General features: G+C 39.1%; 1 protein-coding gene across 3 annotated transcripts in view; it reads left to right on the top strand.

Moving 5' to 3' along the window:
* Positions 1-227: 227 nt before the first annotated feature.
* Positions 228-13,979, top strand: part of CB4H12orf4 (chromosome B4 C12orf4 homolog) — a 46,232-nt gene continuing 32,480 nt past the window's right edge. Inside the window, exons 1-4 of one of the 3 annotated variants that reach the window (XM_049624931.1) lie at positions 232-324; positions 832-976; positions 2,164-2,358; positions 4,024-4,169. In XM_049624931.1, the coding sequence (XP_049480888.1) occupies positions 2,181-2,358; positions 4,024-4,169 (324 nt within the window). In that variant the 5' untranslated portion in view covers positions 232-324; positions 832-976; positions 2,164-2,180. The other 2 variants (XM_049624929.1, XM_049624930.1) reach the window with 2 other exon arrangements.

Below are 13,979 nucleotides of genomic sequence, written 5' to 3'. Positions count from 1 at the left end.
AAGCGGAGCACAAGCTTTGCCAATGCACTTTCGTCACGACAGTGGATTTTTTTTTTTTTTTTTGAGCCTTCTCTGAAATTCACAATAATAGTAGAAATACGCTTTTTTACATTTTTAAATGGCTAAGTTGAAGCGATATGGGAAAATGGGGCACTTAGGCCTGGAATTTTCTATACAGTGTCGAGGAAGAGGAAAAGGTATGGACGAATCTGCTCATGCAGATCTGCTGGCTGTAAAAACAGGTCTGTAAGTCGGCTGATGTTGCCGGCGCCCCAGCTCGTTGATATCTCCGGTGTGTGGACTGCTCGGGACTTCGGCACTAGGGTAGGTGAGCCCAGATAAAGAGCGAGGGACGGAAGGCGTTCAGACTGAAAGCGGCTAATGAAGAGGGTGTTTTCCTTACTCGTCTGGAGCTTCTGGTGCCCACAGCCTACCCCTTCCTTTCCCTAATTTGAGCCTCAGAACCTCCACTCTGGCGGCAGGAGTTCGGTCCAGCCCACATTTTCCCATCTCAGTTTTGCCTCGGAAGCCTTCCTTAGTTACACCCCTGATTTAAAAAAAAATTTTTAAGTGAGGAGAGAGAACTAAATTATCGGTTTGTTGAAACATAATAAGTTTAAATGTTGAGCCGATTGATACCAGAGCTAATGGTTTTTGTTTACCGAAAATATTGAATTTAAATAAGATTAGGCCGTAAACCTATTTCTGTAACTTTCAGTTCCCTGCTACAGTGTTCCTTTACTCTTTGTCTTCATCGTGTGTATTCAGTTAGCAACCTGTGTTTTTTTTTTTATTAACATGCTCGTGAAGAATTTCTTTTATTATTACTAGTTTTCATCTGCTGATCATCCTATGTTTATCAGATGCTTCGTATTTATTGTTAGATTAATCCTTATAATCTACGAATTAAAAGCATCCTCAGTGCCTAAGATGAGATCTGAAGAATGAGTAGTTGTTATCCAAGGAAAGAAAAGCGGTAAGAGTGCTCTGGTGTCACTTTTTCCACTTCAAAAAGGTTGGAAGTGGAAGGAGAGGTTTAGTATTGAAAGGAGTTCAGTATGACTGGAAAATTGTGAATTTGTGTGTTGGTGAGGAGGGGTACAGGTGCTGGGAGAAAAAGTCTGGAGATATAAGCAGAGACATGGTAAACTGGATTAAGGAGTTTGCATTTTTTAATGTAATTATTTATTTTGAGAGCGACCATGCGAGTGGAGTAGGAGTAGAGAGAGGGAGGAGAAAGAATCCCAAGCAGGGTCCTCGCTATCAGCAGAGAACCTTTGGGTGGTAGGGCTTGATCCTGGGAACAGGGAGATCATGATCTGAGCGAAAACTAAGAGCCGCTCCCCCGAGTGAGCTACCCAGGCACCCCAAGGAGTTTGAATTTTATCCTGAGAGCAATAGAATATGATCAAAGGGTGTTAAGCAGATGAGCAACACAATCAGATAGGCGCTTTGGAAAAATTACTGTAACTTTAGCATAGAGATAGTGTGAAAATTGTTCTGATGGTGAAAAGCCTAGAGATAGGGAACCTAGTAAGGAGGCTGATAAATAAATCTTTAATTGGTGTTGATTCTTACTCTTTTTGGCCAGATTTTCTTCTTTTTGAAAAGTGTCCAGTTTGCCTTTTGGGATATCCTGTACTTTTTTTTTTTTTTTTGTATGTCTTTTCTACATGGAAATCTTTCCAACACCATCTTTCTTCTATGTCCAATAAAATCACATATCTAAGATCTTCAAGATCACTTCTTAGTCCCTGATCTATTTCTTTGACTTGGTATTCCCCATTGTTTCATAAGCTCTGTGTCTACCCATTCATCTCTTTCTAAGCATCTTCTCTGCTCTTCTCTCCATGTTCTTCCCTTATTCTTGAGAACCCTGCCCCAGAATGAAAAATACTTTATTGGCATAATGGTTTTTTCCCCCTAAGTGAAGTTTAAAAGGAGCTTTTTTCCTTAAAAAAAAAAAAAAAAAAAGAAACACATCATTTTCTTCATGAAGATGAAAATGCAGGAATAAAGGTAGGAAAACCTAGAATAATAAGCTCCGAGTCACACAAACATAATCAGTGAGTGGTGGAATATTTTCTTAGAGGTAGTATGATATAATGAAACATGATTTTTGTGATTTACAATCTGATGGATTTTGGTTTGTTTGTTCTATAGAAACCCTGCGAAAGAAGATGAAGAAAACCAGAGAAAGAGTCTACAACAGAGAGAGGGAATTTGTGTATAAATTCAAAGTAGGAACTCAATGCTTAGAACTGAGGGTACCTCTCAAATTTCCTGTTCAAGAGAATGCGAGTCATTTACATGGACGTCTGATGCTGCTGCACAGTTTACCATGCTTTATAGAAAAAGGTGAGGACTGATTTTTGTAATACAACTTTATTTTCCTATTATCTCTTTCCTTTGACATTTCATATTAGAAAGAATAAGCCTGAGAAGCTTGAAACCGCAATAAAATATGAAGTTTTTAACTGCTTCCAAGAATAAGAATATTCCCCAGATCTTTGTTTTATTGTTTTTTTCTGTACCCCTTGAGTTGTTTAAAAGGCAGTTTAGTATAAAAATTAATTTACAGGGGTGTCTGGATGGTTCAGTCTGTTGAGTGTCCAGCTTTGGCTCAGGTCATGATCTCAGGTCATGATCTTGCAATTGGTGAGTTCAGGCCCCTCATCGGGCTCTGTGCTAACAGCTCAGAGCCTGGAGCCTGCTTCAGATTCTGTGTCTCCTTCTGTCTCTGCCCCTCCCCTGCTCATGCCCTGTCTCTCTCTCTCTCTCTAAAATAAATAAATATTTAAAAAAATTAAGGGGCCCCTGTGTAGCTCAGTCGGTTAAGCATCCGACTTCGGCATAGGTCATGATCTCAGGGTTCATGAGTTAATAAAGCCCCGCGTCGGGCTCTGTGCTGACAGTGTGGAGCCTGAGCCTGCTTCAGATTCTGTGTCTCCCTCTCTCTCTGCACCTCTCCTTGCTTGCTCTCTCTCTCCCTCTCTATTTCTGTCAAAAATAAAACATTAAACATTTTTTCTTAATTAAAAAAAATAATATAATGAAAACTCAGTTACAAAGTCTGGGTTAGAATGCTTAACATCTTAATTTAGTTGGGTGGATTCATTTCAGCTATCCCTGATTATGATACAGAACTGTATTCCCAAATGCATTGCCCTTTTAATGATCTGGTCCTCAGTTCCTGAGATGTCATGGGAGAGAAGATATACTAATCTTTGAATAATTTGTACTTACCTAAATTAATCCCATAGGCATCGGTATTAAACCGTTTTAAAAGTCCTGTGTTCTATCTCACAGATGAGGAAAAAATTTTAAATTGAGAATATGTTGAATCATGAAAAGTTAGACTTAAAAGGAAACCTAGGAACTATCTAGCACAGTCTCATTTACAAATAAGGAATCTGGTGCATTGAAATGTTAAATTGTTTGCCTAAGGCAGTAGTTCTCAAAAGCTGTTCCCTGATCAGAATCTACAGCATCACCTGGAACCTTGTTACAAATGCACATTCTTGGGCCTCACCCCATTCTTGTAGAATCAGACACTCTGGGGGTGGCATGCAGCAATCTATTTCAGTAAGCCCTCCAGGGAATTCTGATGCATGCTAAAAATTGAGAACCACTGGTCTACAGTTACAAACATAATGACAGAGTCAAGACCAGAACACAGGTATCCTGATTTCTATCCCTGTTCCGTTTCCATTATATTATCTTTAAGTAGTGTCTCTAAAATTGAAATTACAGATCATCCCAATTAAATTAGTTTTAATATGCTAATCATTCAATTTCTCTTTCAAATAATATAACTATATAGGATATAAATGTTTTTCATTTAAATACAGTAGCCTTCAGACCCTCAAAATCTGTAGATTTTCCTTTATATGCTTTTACCTGCTTGGTTTCAGATGCAAGCTTGATAAAAGAAAATTTCATGTTGGAACACCTAGCCAAGTAAAATGTTCCCTGTTCATGTCTGGATTTTGCTTATGTTGGTATTTTTTGTCCATGTTGCAGACTTAAAAGAAGCTCTGAGCCAGTTTATAGAAGAAGAATCCCTCAGAGATTATGATAGAGATGCTGAAGCATCCCTGGAAGCTGTGAAATCAGGTGAAGTTGATTTACATCAGCTGGCCAGTACATGGGCCAAAGCTTATGCTGAGGTGAGAAAATAGATCAGATTGCAAATTTCAGGGATTATCTGGACTTTGATGAAGATTATTAAATTGCTAAAGTAATACTGAAACAATTGTAGAATCCTTTTATCTCTACATACAACACTTTATTTCATAATGTACAATATAAATTGATGATCATGTGCCTCTTTTCTGTATCAGGTGAGCACTTACGACACAATACTTTATGTAATGCCTTTGTAAAAGAGGAACTACTTTTGTATTTCTAACCAGCACAAGGTTGGCAGAGTTAGTGATTAAAAATACAGGGCACTCACATGTTCATAGATGGATGAATGGATAAAGAAGATGTGGTATATATACATAATGGAGTATTACTTGGCAGTGAAAAAGAACGAAGTCTTGCCATTTGCAACTACATGGATGGAACTAGAGGGTATTATGCTAAGCAAAATTAGAGAGAGACAAATATCATATGACTTCACTTGTATGAGGAATTTAAGATACAAAACAGATGAATATAAGGGAAGAGAAGCAAAAATAATATAAAAACAGGGAGGGGGACAAAACATAAGACACTCTTAAATATGGAGAAACAAACAGGGTTACTGGAGGGGTTGTGGGAGGGGGGATGGACTAAATGGGTAAGGGGCGTTAAGGAATCTACTCCTGAAATCATTGTTGCACTATATGCCAACTTGGATGTAAATTTTAAAAAAATAGATTAAAAAAAATACAGGGTACCCAATTAAATCAGAATCTCAAAGAATGAATTATTTTTTAGTATAAGTATATCCCATTAATATATGGAACATACTTACAGTAAAATTTATTCTTTGCTTATCTGAAATTCTAATTTAACAGAGGTAACCTGTATTTTATCTGGCAACCTTAAACTAACAGGGGTAGCTCATTTTAAGCTTTGATTTACTTTTTTTTTTTTAGCTTTGATTTACTTTTGTCTTTTCATTTATCCTCACTGTTGTGTTACATAACGTCATCATTTTCCATTTAAATAATATATCTTATTTTCATAAAGTCTTACTACTTTACTACTGAGAAAGAACACCAGGACCACTTACACTATGATAGGGTAACAACATACCATCAGTGCAAGATGCATTCTGATTTCCGAGAGTGGTAATGTAAAAACATATGCACCTTGGAGTTGATGAGGTATAGTATGGTGAGAACCTACCATATGCCAGGGGCTGTGCCAGCTATCAGACATAAAACAGTGCACAAGACAGACACAAAATGAAATTTCCGTTTTAGTTAGAGAGCCAGAAACAGAACTATGTATACAGATAAATTCAGTAATTGTAAAGTATAATGAGTGAATTACATCCCAGTGTAAGTAATGTGGTGTATGAGAATTTGAAAATCAGTTTTATGGGGTCATGTTTTGTTATTCGAAGCAGTTTGCTTCATGCCCATTATGGTGTCCTCGTTTACTTAAAAGGTGATGCTATTTACATGTATTTTTTTTTTTTTTTCAACGTTTTTTATTTATTTTTGGGACAGAGAGAGACAGAGCATGAACGGGGGAGGGGCAGAGAGAGAGGGAGACACAGAATCGGAAACAGGCTCCAGGCTCCGAGCCATCAGCCCAGAGCCTGAAGCCTGTTTCAGATTCTGTGTCTCCCTCTCTCTCTGACCCTCCCCCCGTTCATGCTCTGTCTCTCTCTGTCTCAAAAATAAATAAACGTTAAAAAAAAATTTTTTTTAATAAAAAATAAAAAAAGATATGCATGTAATAAGTATTATTTAAAGAAACCTAATCTTTCTGCTGATGAAAGGATAAAGCTGTAAAATGTATTAAAAGAGTAATTCTGGGGGCACCTGGGTGGCTCAGTCAGTTGGGTGTCCAGCTTCAGCTGAGATCATGATCTCATTGTTTGTGAGTTTGAGTCCCACGTTGGACTCTATGCTGACAGTTCAGAGCCTGGAGCCTGTTTCAGATTCTGTGTCTCCGTCCCTTTCTGCCCCTCCTCCACTCACACTCTGTCTCTCTCTCTCAAAAATAAATAAACATTAAAAAAAAATTTTTTTAGGGGCGCCTGGGTGGCTCAGTCGGTTGAGCGTCCGACTTCAGCTCAGGTCACGATCTCGCGATCTCGCGGTCCGTGAGTTCGAGCCCCGCGTCGGGCTCTGGGCTTATGGCTCAGAGCCTGGAGCCTGCTTCTGATTCTGTGTCTCCCTCTCTCTCTGCTCCTCCCCCATTCATGCTCTCTCTCTCTATCTCAAAAATAAACGTTAAAAAAAAAAAAAATTAAAAAAAAAATTTTTTTTAGAGAATAATTTCGGGGTGCTTGGGTGGCTCAGTCAGTTAAGTGTCCAACTTCAACTTAGGTCATGATCTCGCAGTTTGTGGGTCCAAGCCCCGCATCGGGCTCTGTGCTGACAGCTTGGAGCCTGGAGCCTGCTTCAGGTTATGTGACTCCCTCTCTCTCTGCCTCTCCCTCGCTTGCATGCTCTCTCTCTCTCTCTCTCTCTCAAAAAAAGATAAACATTTAAAAAAAAATTTTTAAGGAAAAAAAAGAAATAAAAAGAGTAATTCCACTAAACTTGTTCAAGCTGTATTTTTTGTATGTCTGAAATGTGTTGGGTACACAGCTGAGGATAAGTCTTTGCCTTCAAGGAGTTTACAATCTAGTAAGAAGAGACAAAGAAATCTCTAGCCTATAACACTGTGCAGTCAGTGTTGGATAAATACTGTGGGAGCATGTGTGGAAGTTAGGGGAAGAATGAGTGGTCAAGAGTTCTTGAAGAAAGCAGTCAATCTCTCCACTAGGATCACTATTGGTTTGATACAAAATCTGGAAGCAGATCCTCTTCTATCCCTGATTTTGTGTAACTAAAGAGAAAACTTCCCAATGGTAAGTCAATAGGGCTTATGTGTTGAAGTTTATCTTACTATTTTTTTAAAGTTTATTTTTATTTATTTTGAGAGAGAGAGAGAGAGCATGATCAGTGGAGGGGCAGAGAGGGAGAGAGAGAATCCTAAGCAGGCTCTGTGCTATCAACGTGGAGCCTGAGGCAGGGCTCAGTGCCATGAACTGTGAGATCCTGACCTGAACTGAAACTGAGAGTCGGACACTTAACCGACTGAGCCACTTCGGTGCCCTGAAATTTATATTATTATTTTTAAAAACTACCATATTTACTAATTTATGGTTTAATCTTATTCTTCTGCACATTAGCCATTCTAAAAACAGGAATTTGACTATCTTCCAGGTGAATGATCATAACAACAGTAATATTAATATAACAAAATAAGAACAGTTTATACTGACTCAATCACAAGAGTTCAGATTTACATTGAATTAAAATCAACAAGCCTCAACTGAGCAAGTACTCTGTTCTCCCCCCTGTGCAAATTGAGTAGATACCTAGCACCTCTTGTTATATAGAGTTCAGCTTTCTAGCAATGCCAAACTTCCAGAAGTATAGTTGCTTGTTTTTATTTTTTAATTTTAATTTTAATTTTTTTATGTTTATTTTTGAGAGAGGGAGTATGTGAGCAGGGAAGGAGCAGAGTGAGAGAGAGACACAATCTGAAGCAGGCTCCAGGCTCTGAGCTGTCAGCACAGAGCCTGACCATGGGGCTCAAACCCACGAACTGTGAGATCATGACCTGAGCCAAAGTAGGATGCTTAACTGACTGAGCCACCCAGGCGCCCCTGTTTTTAAAGAATTAAGGAAAGATAGAGAAAAGAAGCTAATTCTAACAGTAAAAAAAGAAGGAAAAAAAAGGAAGTATTGACAGGAAAGTGAGAAGACCCAAATATTGTTGTACCCACTGGATGTATTTGGGCTGTCACTAGCTGTGAAAATTACAAGCCGAACAGCTCAATACAAGCTCAAGAAATGTGGGTATCAGCAAAGAAAAAGAAGGAACTGAAAATGAAAGGGGAACTATGTTGCAGATTGCCAAAGGGCCTGCAGAGGTTAGAAGCCTCGGTACTGTGGAGACCAGAAGGATCACAGCGTGACTCTGATAGTGGAAGCAGAATGGAGTAGAGGACGGGACAGAAGGGGGCTGATGCATCTCTGCCATATATGGGTAAACTATTTCAGTAACCTGAGAAGAATAACTGGACCATCAATAAAGAGATAAAATGGCCGAATGTTTATGGTAATACCAGTTACTTTGGTTTATGAAGGAATGAACTGCATTTACTGTGAGTGGATTTACTAGATATTTCAGTTGCGGAGATATTTAAATCATGAGACTTTTACATTAACCACCTTTTGACAAAGATCTTTAAAAAATGTAGTACAAGGGTGCCTAGTGGGCTCAATCGGTAGAGCATGTGACTTTTGATCTCATGGTCATGAGTTTGAGGCCCATATTGGGTGCAGAGATTATTAAAAAAATAAACTTAAAAAAATTTTTAATAAAAAACATAGTACACATTTCCTTGTGATTTCTTAAGCACAGTATATAAAATTCAGCTCTAACTTCTTGTTGACTCTGAGTCATCATTATAAATGTAAGTAATTCCCTGTAGGGAATACCATGAGGCATTGCTGCAAGAGAGGACTATGTGTCCTATCACAGCACAGATGTACTGAACATGCTGCTGTTATAAAAGGAATTTTCACAGTGGGGACCATTGCCCCTGATAACACAGCTGTGCTTTCATATGTGCTTACCTGTTAGAGGACGTTCTGATGGTCTACCAAAATGTGTGTGACTGTAAGTCCTACTTTGTACAGTAATTCTATTTTCTTCTGTGTTTCCTTATCTACTGTCAGGATTAGTTGCTGGTCATCTTGTTCTCCTTCCAGCCTCCAAACATCTTATTATATTGCTTTTCCTAATCACTGCAGTATCTTTTGCTATTGCATTAATTTTTTAAATAATGGGAAGTAAGCCTGGATAGATCAGGAAAGCCAAACAGAGCAAACTGTTGACAAAATTGTACAGTTGGCTATTTTTGGTGGTGCCCTATCTTCCATTTCAGTATTCTCTTCTTAAGTCTCTTTGTATTCATCCATTCATCAAATGTGTACTGAGCATCTATTAGATATCAGATACTGTGTTGGCACTTGGGGTTAGCAAAAACAAAATAGACATAGACACAATTCTTACCTTCATAGAGTTTACAGGCTGACAGCAGACAGATAGATATGTAAAATTAAAAGGAAGGGAATATATTAAGTGCTACGGTAGGGGGCAGAGTGTGAGGAAAGCACAACGCAGGTACACCTATTTTAGTCTACAGAACTTCAGGAAAGCTTCCCACAGGAAAGAGAAACTGAGTTAAGACCTGAAAGATTAGTTAGAAATAGGTGGGTGAAAGGTATATGGTGGGAGAGTGGAGAAAGAATGTCCCGGGTAGAAGGTAAAACATAAAGTCCTGGAGGTGAGAGAGCCCATGGCACGTTAAAAAAGCTGAAAGAGGGGCACCTGGGTGGCTAAGTCAGTTGAGCATCCAACTTCGGCTCGGGTCATGATATCGCGGTTCATGGGTTCGAGCTCCACATCAGGCTCTGTGCTGACAGCTTGGAGCCTGGAGCCTGTATCAGATTCTGTGTCTCCTCTCTCTGCCCCTCCCCCACTCATGCCCCCCCCCATAAACATTAAAAAAAAAAGGGGGGGCAGGCGCTTGGGTAGCTCAGTCAGTTAAGCGTCCAACTTCAACTCAGGTCATGATCTCTCAGTTCGTGAGTTCAAGCCCTACATTGGGCTCTATACTGACAACTCAGAGCCTGGATCCTGCTCCAGATTGTGGCTCCCTCTCTCTGCCCCTCCCCTGCTCACGCTCTGTCTCTCAAAAATAAATGTTCAAAAAAATTGTTTTAATTTTTTTTAAAGAAAAAACTGAAAGAAGTTCAGAATGGCTAGGAAAGAGTCTTACAAGACATCTTGAGTTTTGTCTTTTTTTTTTTTTAAGAATTTATCGTCAAGTTAGTTAGCATACCATGTATACAGTGTAGTCTTGGCTTCGGGACTAGATTCCCATGATTCATCACTTATATACAACACCCAGTGCTTATCCCAACAATGCCCTCCTCAATGCCCATCACCCATTTTCCCCGCCCCCCAACTCCCCACCCCCATCAACCCTCAGTTTGTCTTCTGTATTCAAAAATTTCTTATGGTTTGCCTCCCTTTCTGTTTGTAACTTATTTTTCCTTCCCTTCCTCTATGGTCTTCTGTTAAGTTTCTCAAATTCCACATATGAGTGAAAACATGATATCTGTCTTTTTCTGACTGACTCATTTCACTTAGCATAATACCAGTTCCATCCACGTTGTTGCAAATGGCAAGATTTCATTCTTTTTCATTGCCAAGTAGTATTCCATTGTATTATACCCCATCTTCTTTATCCATTCATCAGTTGATGGACATTTGGGCTCTTTCCATAATATGGCTATTGTTGAAAGTGCTGCTATAAACATTGGGGTACATAGGCCTCCACAAATCAGCACTCCTGTATCCTTTGGATAAATTCCTAGTAGTGCTGTTGCTGGGTTGTAGGGTAATTCTATTTTTAATTTTTTGAGGAACCTCCACACTGTTTTCCAGAGTGGCTGCACCAGTTTGCATTCTCACCAACAGTGCAAGAGGGTTCCTGTTTTTTCACATCCTCGCCAACATCTGTTGTTTCCTGAGTTGTTCATTTTAGCCAGTCTGACCAGTGTGAGATGGTATCTCAGTGTGGTTTTGATTTGTATTTGCCTGATGATGAGCAATGTTGAGCATCTTTTCATGTGTCTGTTGGCCATTTGGATGTCTTCTTTGGAAAAGTGTCTATTCATGTCTCCTGCCCATTTCTTCACTGGATTATTTGTTTTTTGGGTGTTGAGTTTGGTAAGTTCTTTACAGATTTTTGATACAACCCTTTATCCGATATGTCATTTGCAAATATTTTTTCCCATTCCATTGGTTGCCTCTTATTTTTGTTGATTTTTTTCCTTCACTGTGCAGAAGCTTTTTATCTTGATGAGGTCCCAATAGTTTGTTTTTGCTTTTATTTCCCCTGCCTTTGGAGATGTGTCAGGTGAGAGGTTGCTGTGGCTGAGGTCAAAGAGGTTGTTGCCTGTTTTCCAGAATTTTGTTTCCTGTCTTACATTTAGGTCTTTCATCCATTTTGAATTTGTTTTTGTGTATGGTGTAAGAAAGTGGTCCAGGTTTATTTCTTCTGCATGTTGCTGTCCAGTTCTCCCAGCACCATTTGCAAAGAGACTTGTCTTTTTTCTAGTGGATACTCTTTCCTGCTTTGTCAAAGATTAGTTGGCCATATATTTGTGGTTCGAATTCTCGGTTCTCTATTCTATTTCATTGGTCTGTGAGTCTGTTTTTGTGCCAATACCATACTGTCTTGATGATAACAGCTTTGTAATATAGCTTGAAGTCCAGAATTATGATGCCTCCAGCTTTGGTTTTCTTTTTCAACATTGCTTTGGCTATTTGGGGTCTTTTGTGGTTCCATACAGATTTCGGGATTGTTTGTTCTAGCTCTGTGAAGAATGCTGGTGCTATTTTGATTGGGATTGCATTGCATGTGTATATTGCTTTTGGTAGTATTGATATTTTAATAATATTTGTTCTTCCAATCCATGAGTATGGAATGTTTTTACATTTCTTTGTGTCTTTTTCAGTTTCTTTCATAAGCTTCCTGTAGTTTTCAGCACACATATCTTTTACCTCATTGGTTAGGTTTATTCCTAGGTATTTGATGGTTCTTGGTGCAATTGTAAATGGGCACAATTCCCTGATATCTCTTTCTGTTGCTTCATTATTGGTGTATACAAATGCAACTGATTTCTGTACATTAATTTTATATCCTGTAGCTTTGCTGAATTCATGTATCAGTTCTAGCAGTTTTTTGTTGTCTTTTGGGTTTTCCATGTAGAGTATCATGTCACCTGTGAAAACTGGAAGTTTGACTTCTTTGCCAATTTGGGTGTGAGTCAAGATGGTGGAGAGAGAGGGGTTGGAATGTCTCTCAACCCTCAACTCAAACACAGCAGTATTGAGGTCAGAACACTTGGAATACCAGGAATCCAGGCTATCGAGTGACAGAAAGATATCCACAGGTGGAAAGAGACAGGCTGGCAGGACAGAGGTGTGTATTTGTGAATTGGGAGACATAAAACAGGTGGTGTAGGCACAGAGGAGCGGAGGAACCCCTTTGGTAGAGAAACAAAAGGAAGAGAAAGAGAGGCTGTGACAGTGTGGGATTGTATTTGGACAAGAGAAAAACCTCCCTGGACCACAGACTGGGGAACAAAAAATACAGAGAGAGCCAGTGTCTACTTTGCAAATAGCCTTAGGAGTGAATATCAGAGTTTTCAGGGTTGTTCAACTTTCTCCAGACTGGAGCTGCTGCCTGTGGGAGAGGGAGCCAGTCCCAGGGCTCAGTATCAATCTCAGGGGCGCCTTGGGAGAGGACAGTCCCCTTCCTTGAGTTTTGTCTTTATGCTAAAGGTAATGAGCAGCTTTGAAAGAGTTTAGCAGAGTGAGATGATCACATTTGCGCTTCAGGAACATCAGTTCAGTGCATTAGTGTAAAGAATTTATACTGCAAGGGGAAAAATTGGAATAAGTTGGAAGACTATTGTATTTAGGGAAGAAATGATGAAAGCTTTGTCTGGAATAGCAGTAATGGAGTTGAAAAGAAGATAAATGACTTTTCATTCATGCATTTGTTTATTCAACAAATACTGTTGTGGATCCTGTGCTAGGCATTGAAGATATATCAAAAGAACAAATCTGGTCCATAGTACCTTCACTAATGGTAGTGAAGAAGACAGTTAATAAACAAGTATATAAATTATAATCATAAACATGTAATAAAGGAAATAAACAGGGTACCATCATAGGAGGAGGGGGAGAAGTGGGATGGGAGGACCTGTTTGTATGGGGTTAGAGATCTCCTCTCTAAGGAGGTAACATTTAAGCTGAGACTTGAAAGATAAAAGATCACTTGGCCCAGATTTCTGGCTTGGACAACTGGAGGAACAGTGGAAGAGTGGCTCCCTTCACTTGAGAAGCAAGGTTTGGCATAAAAGTGATGGCTTCAGTTTTATATCTATTACATGTGAAGTGCTTACAAGACATCCATGTGGAGATGTCTCATAAGCACTTAGCTATCTACACCTGGCACTCAGGAAAGATTATTGGATTGGAGATAAAGGTATTGGAGTCACTTGTACATAGATGAATTTTGAAGTCATAGAAGGAATGAAATTGTTCAAGGTGACTGTGTAGAATGAGAAGAGTAGATGCCTGTACAGAATCCCGATGAAACCCTGTATTATAATTATCTATTGACTTATCTATATCTCTTACTTATATGGATAGCCACTTGGAAATGTTTAGTTTTTTCTCTATTATAACTCTGGTACCTAGCCCAGTCTCTGAAAAGAACAGGGCTTTGGTATGGGTTGGATAGATGGGGTAGATGGATGGAAAAAAAAAAAAAAAAGATGGGTGAATATACAAGTAAATGAAGACACTAACACTTGAGGATGAACGGCAGAAGAAGAACCTGCAAAGGAAAGAGAGGAACTGGCCCAGGAACTGGAAGGAAGACAGAAGATTATGGTTTCATGAAAGTTGAGAAAAGAGAGGTGCTAAGAAGGAAGGAATGGTCAGTAGTGTCAGATTCTGCCAAGAAAATGTAGTAAGAAAAAGACTCAAAAATATCCATTGGGTTTATCAGGTAATCTTATCTGTGGCAAGATCAGTTTCAATGGATTGGTGGGGGCCAAAACTAGATTTCAGTGACTTTAAGAATGTGTGGAAGTGTGGAAATAGATTGAGTGGAAATAGATAACTCAAGAAGCTTGTTTGCATGGAGAAGAGAGACAAGGCATTTG

This window comes from Panthera uncia, chromosome B4 (genome assembly GCF_023721935.1).
Source record: "Panthera uncia isolate 11264 chromosome B4, Puncia_PCG_1.0, whole genome shotgun sequence".
In the NCBI taxonomy this organism is placed as follows: Eukaryota; Metazoa; Chordata; class Mammalia; order Carnivora; family Felidae; genus Panthera; species Panthera uncia.
Note: the sequence above shows the minus strand (reverse complement) of the source record. Positions and strands in the feature narration are given on the sequence as shown.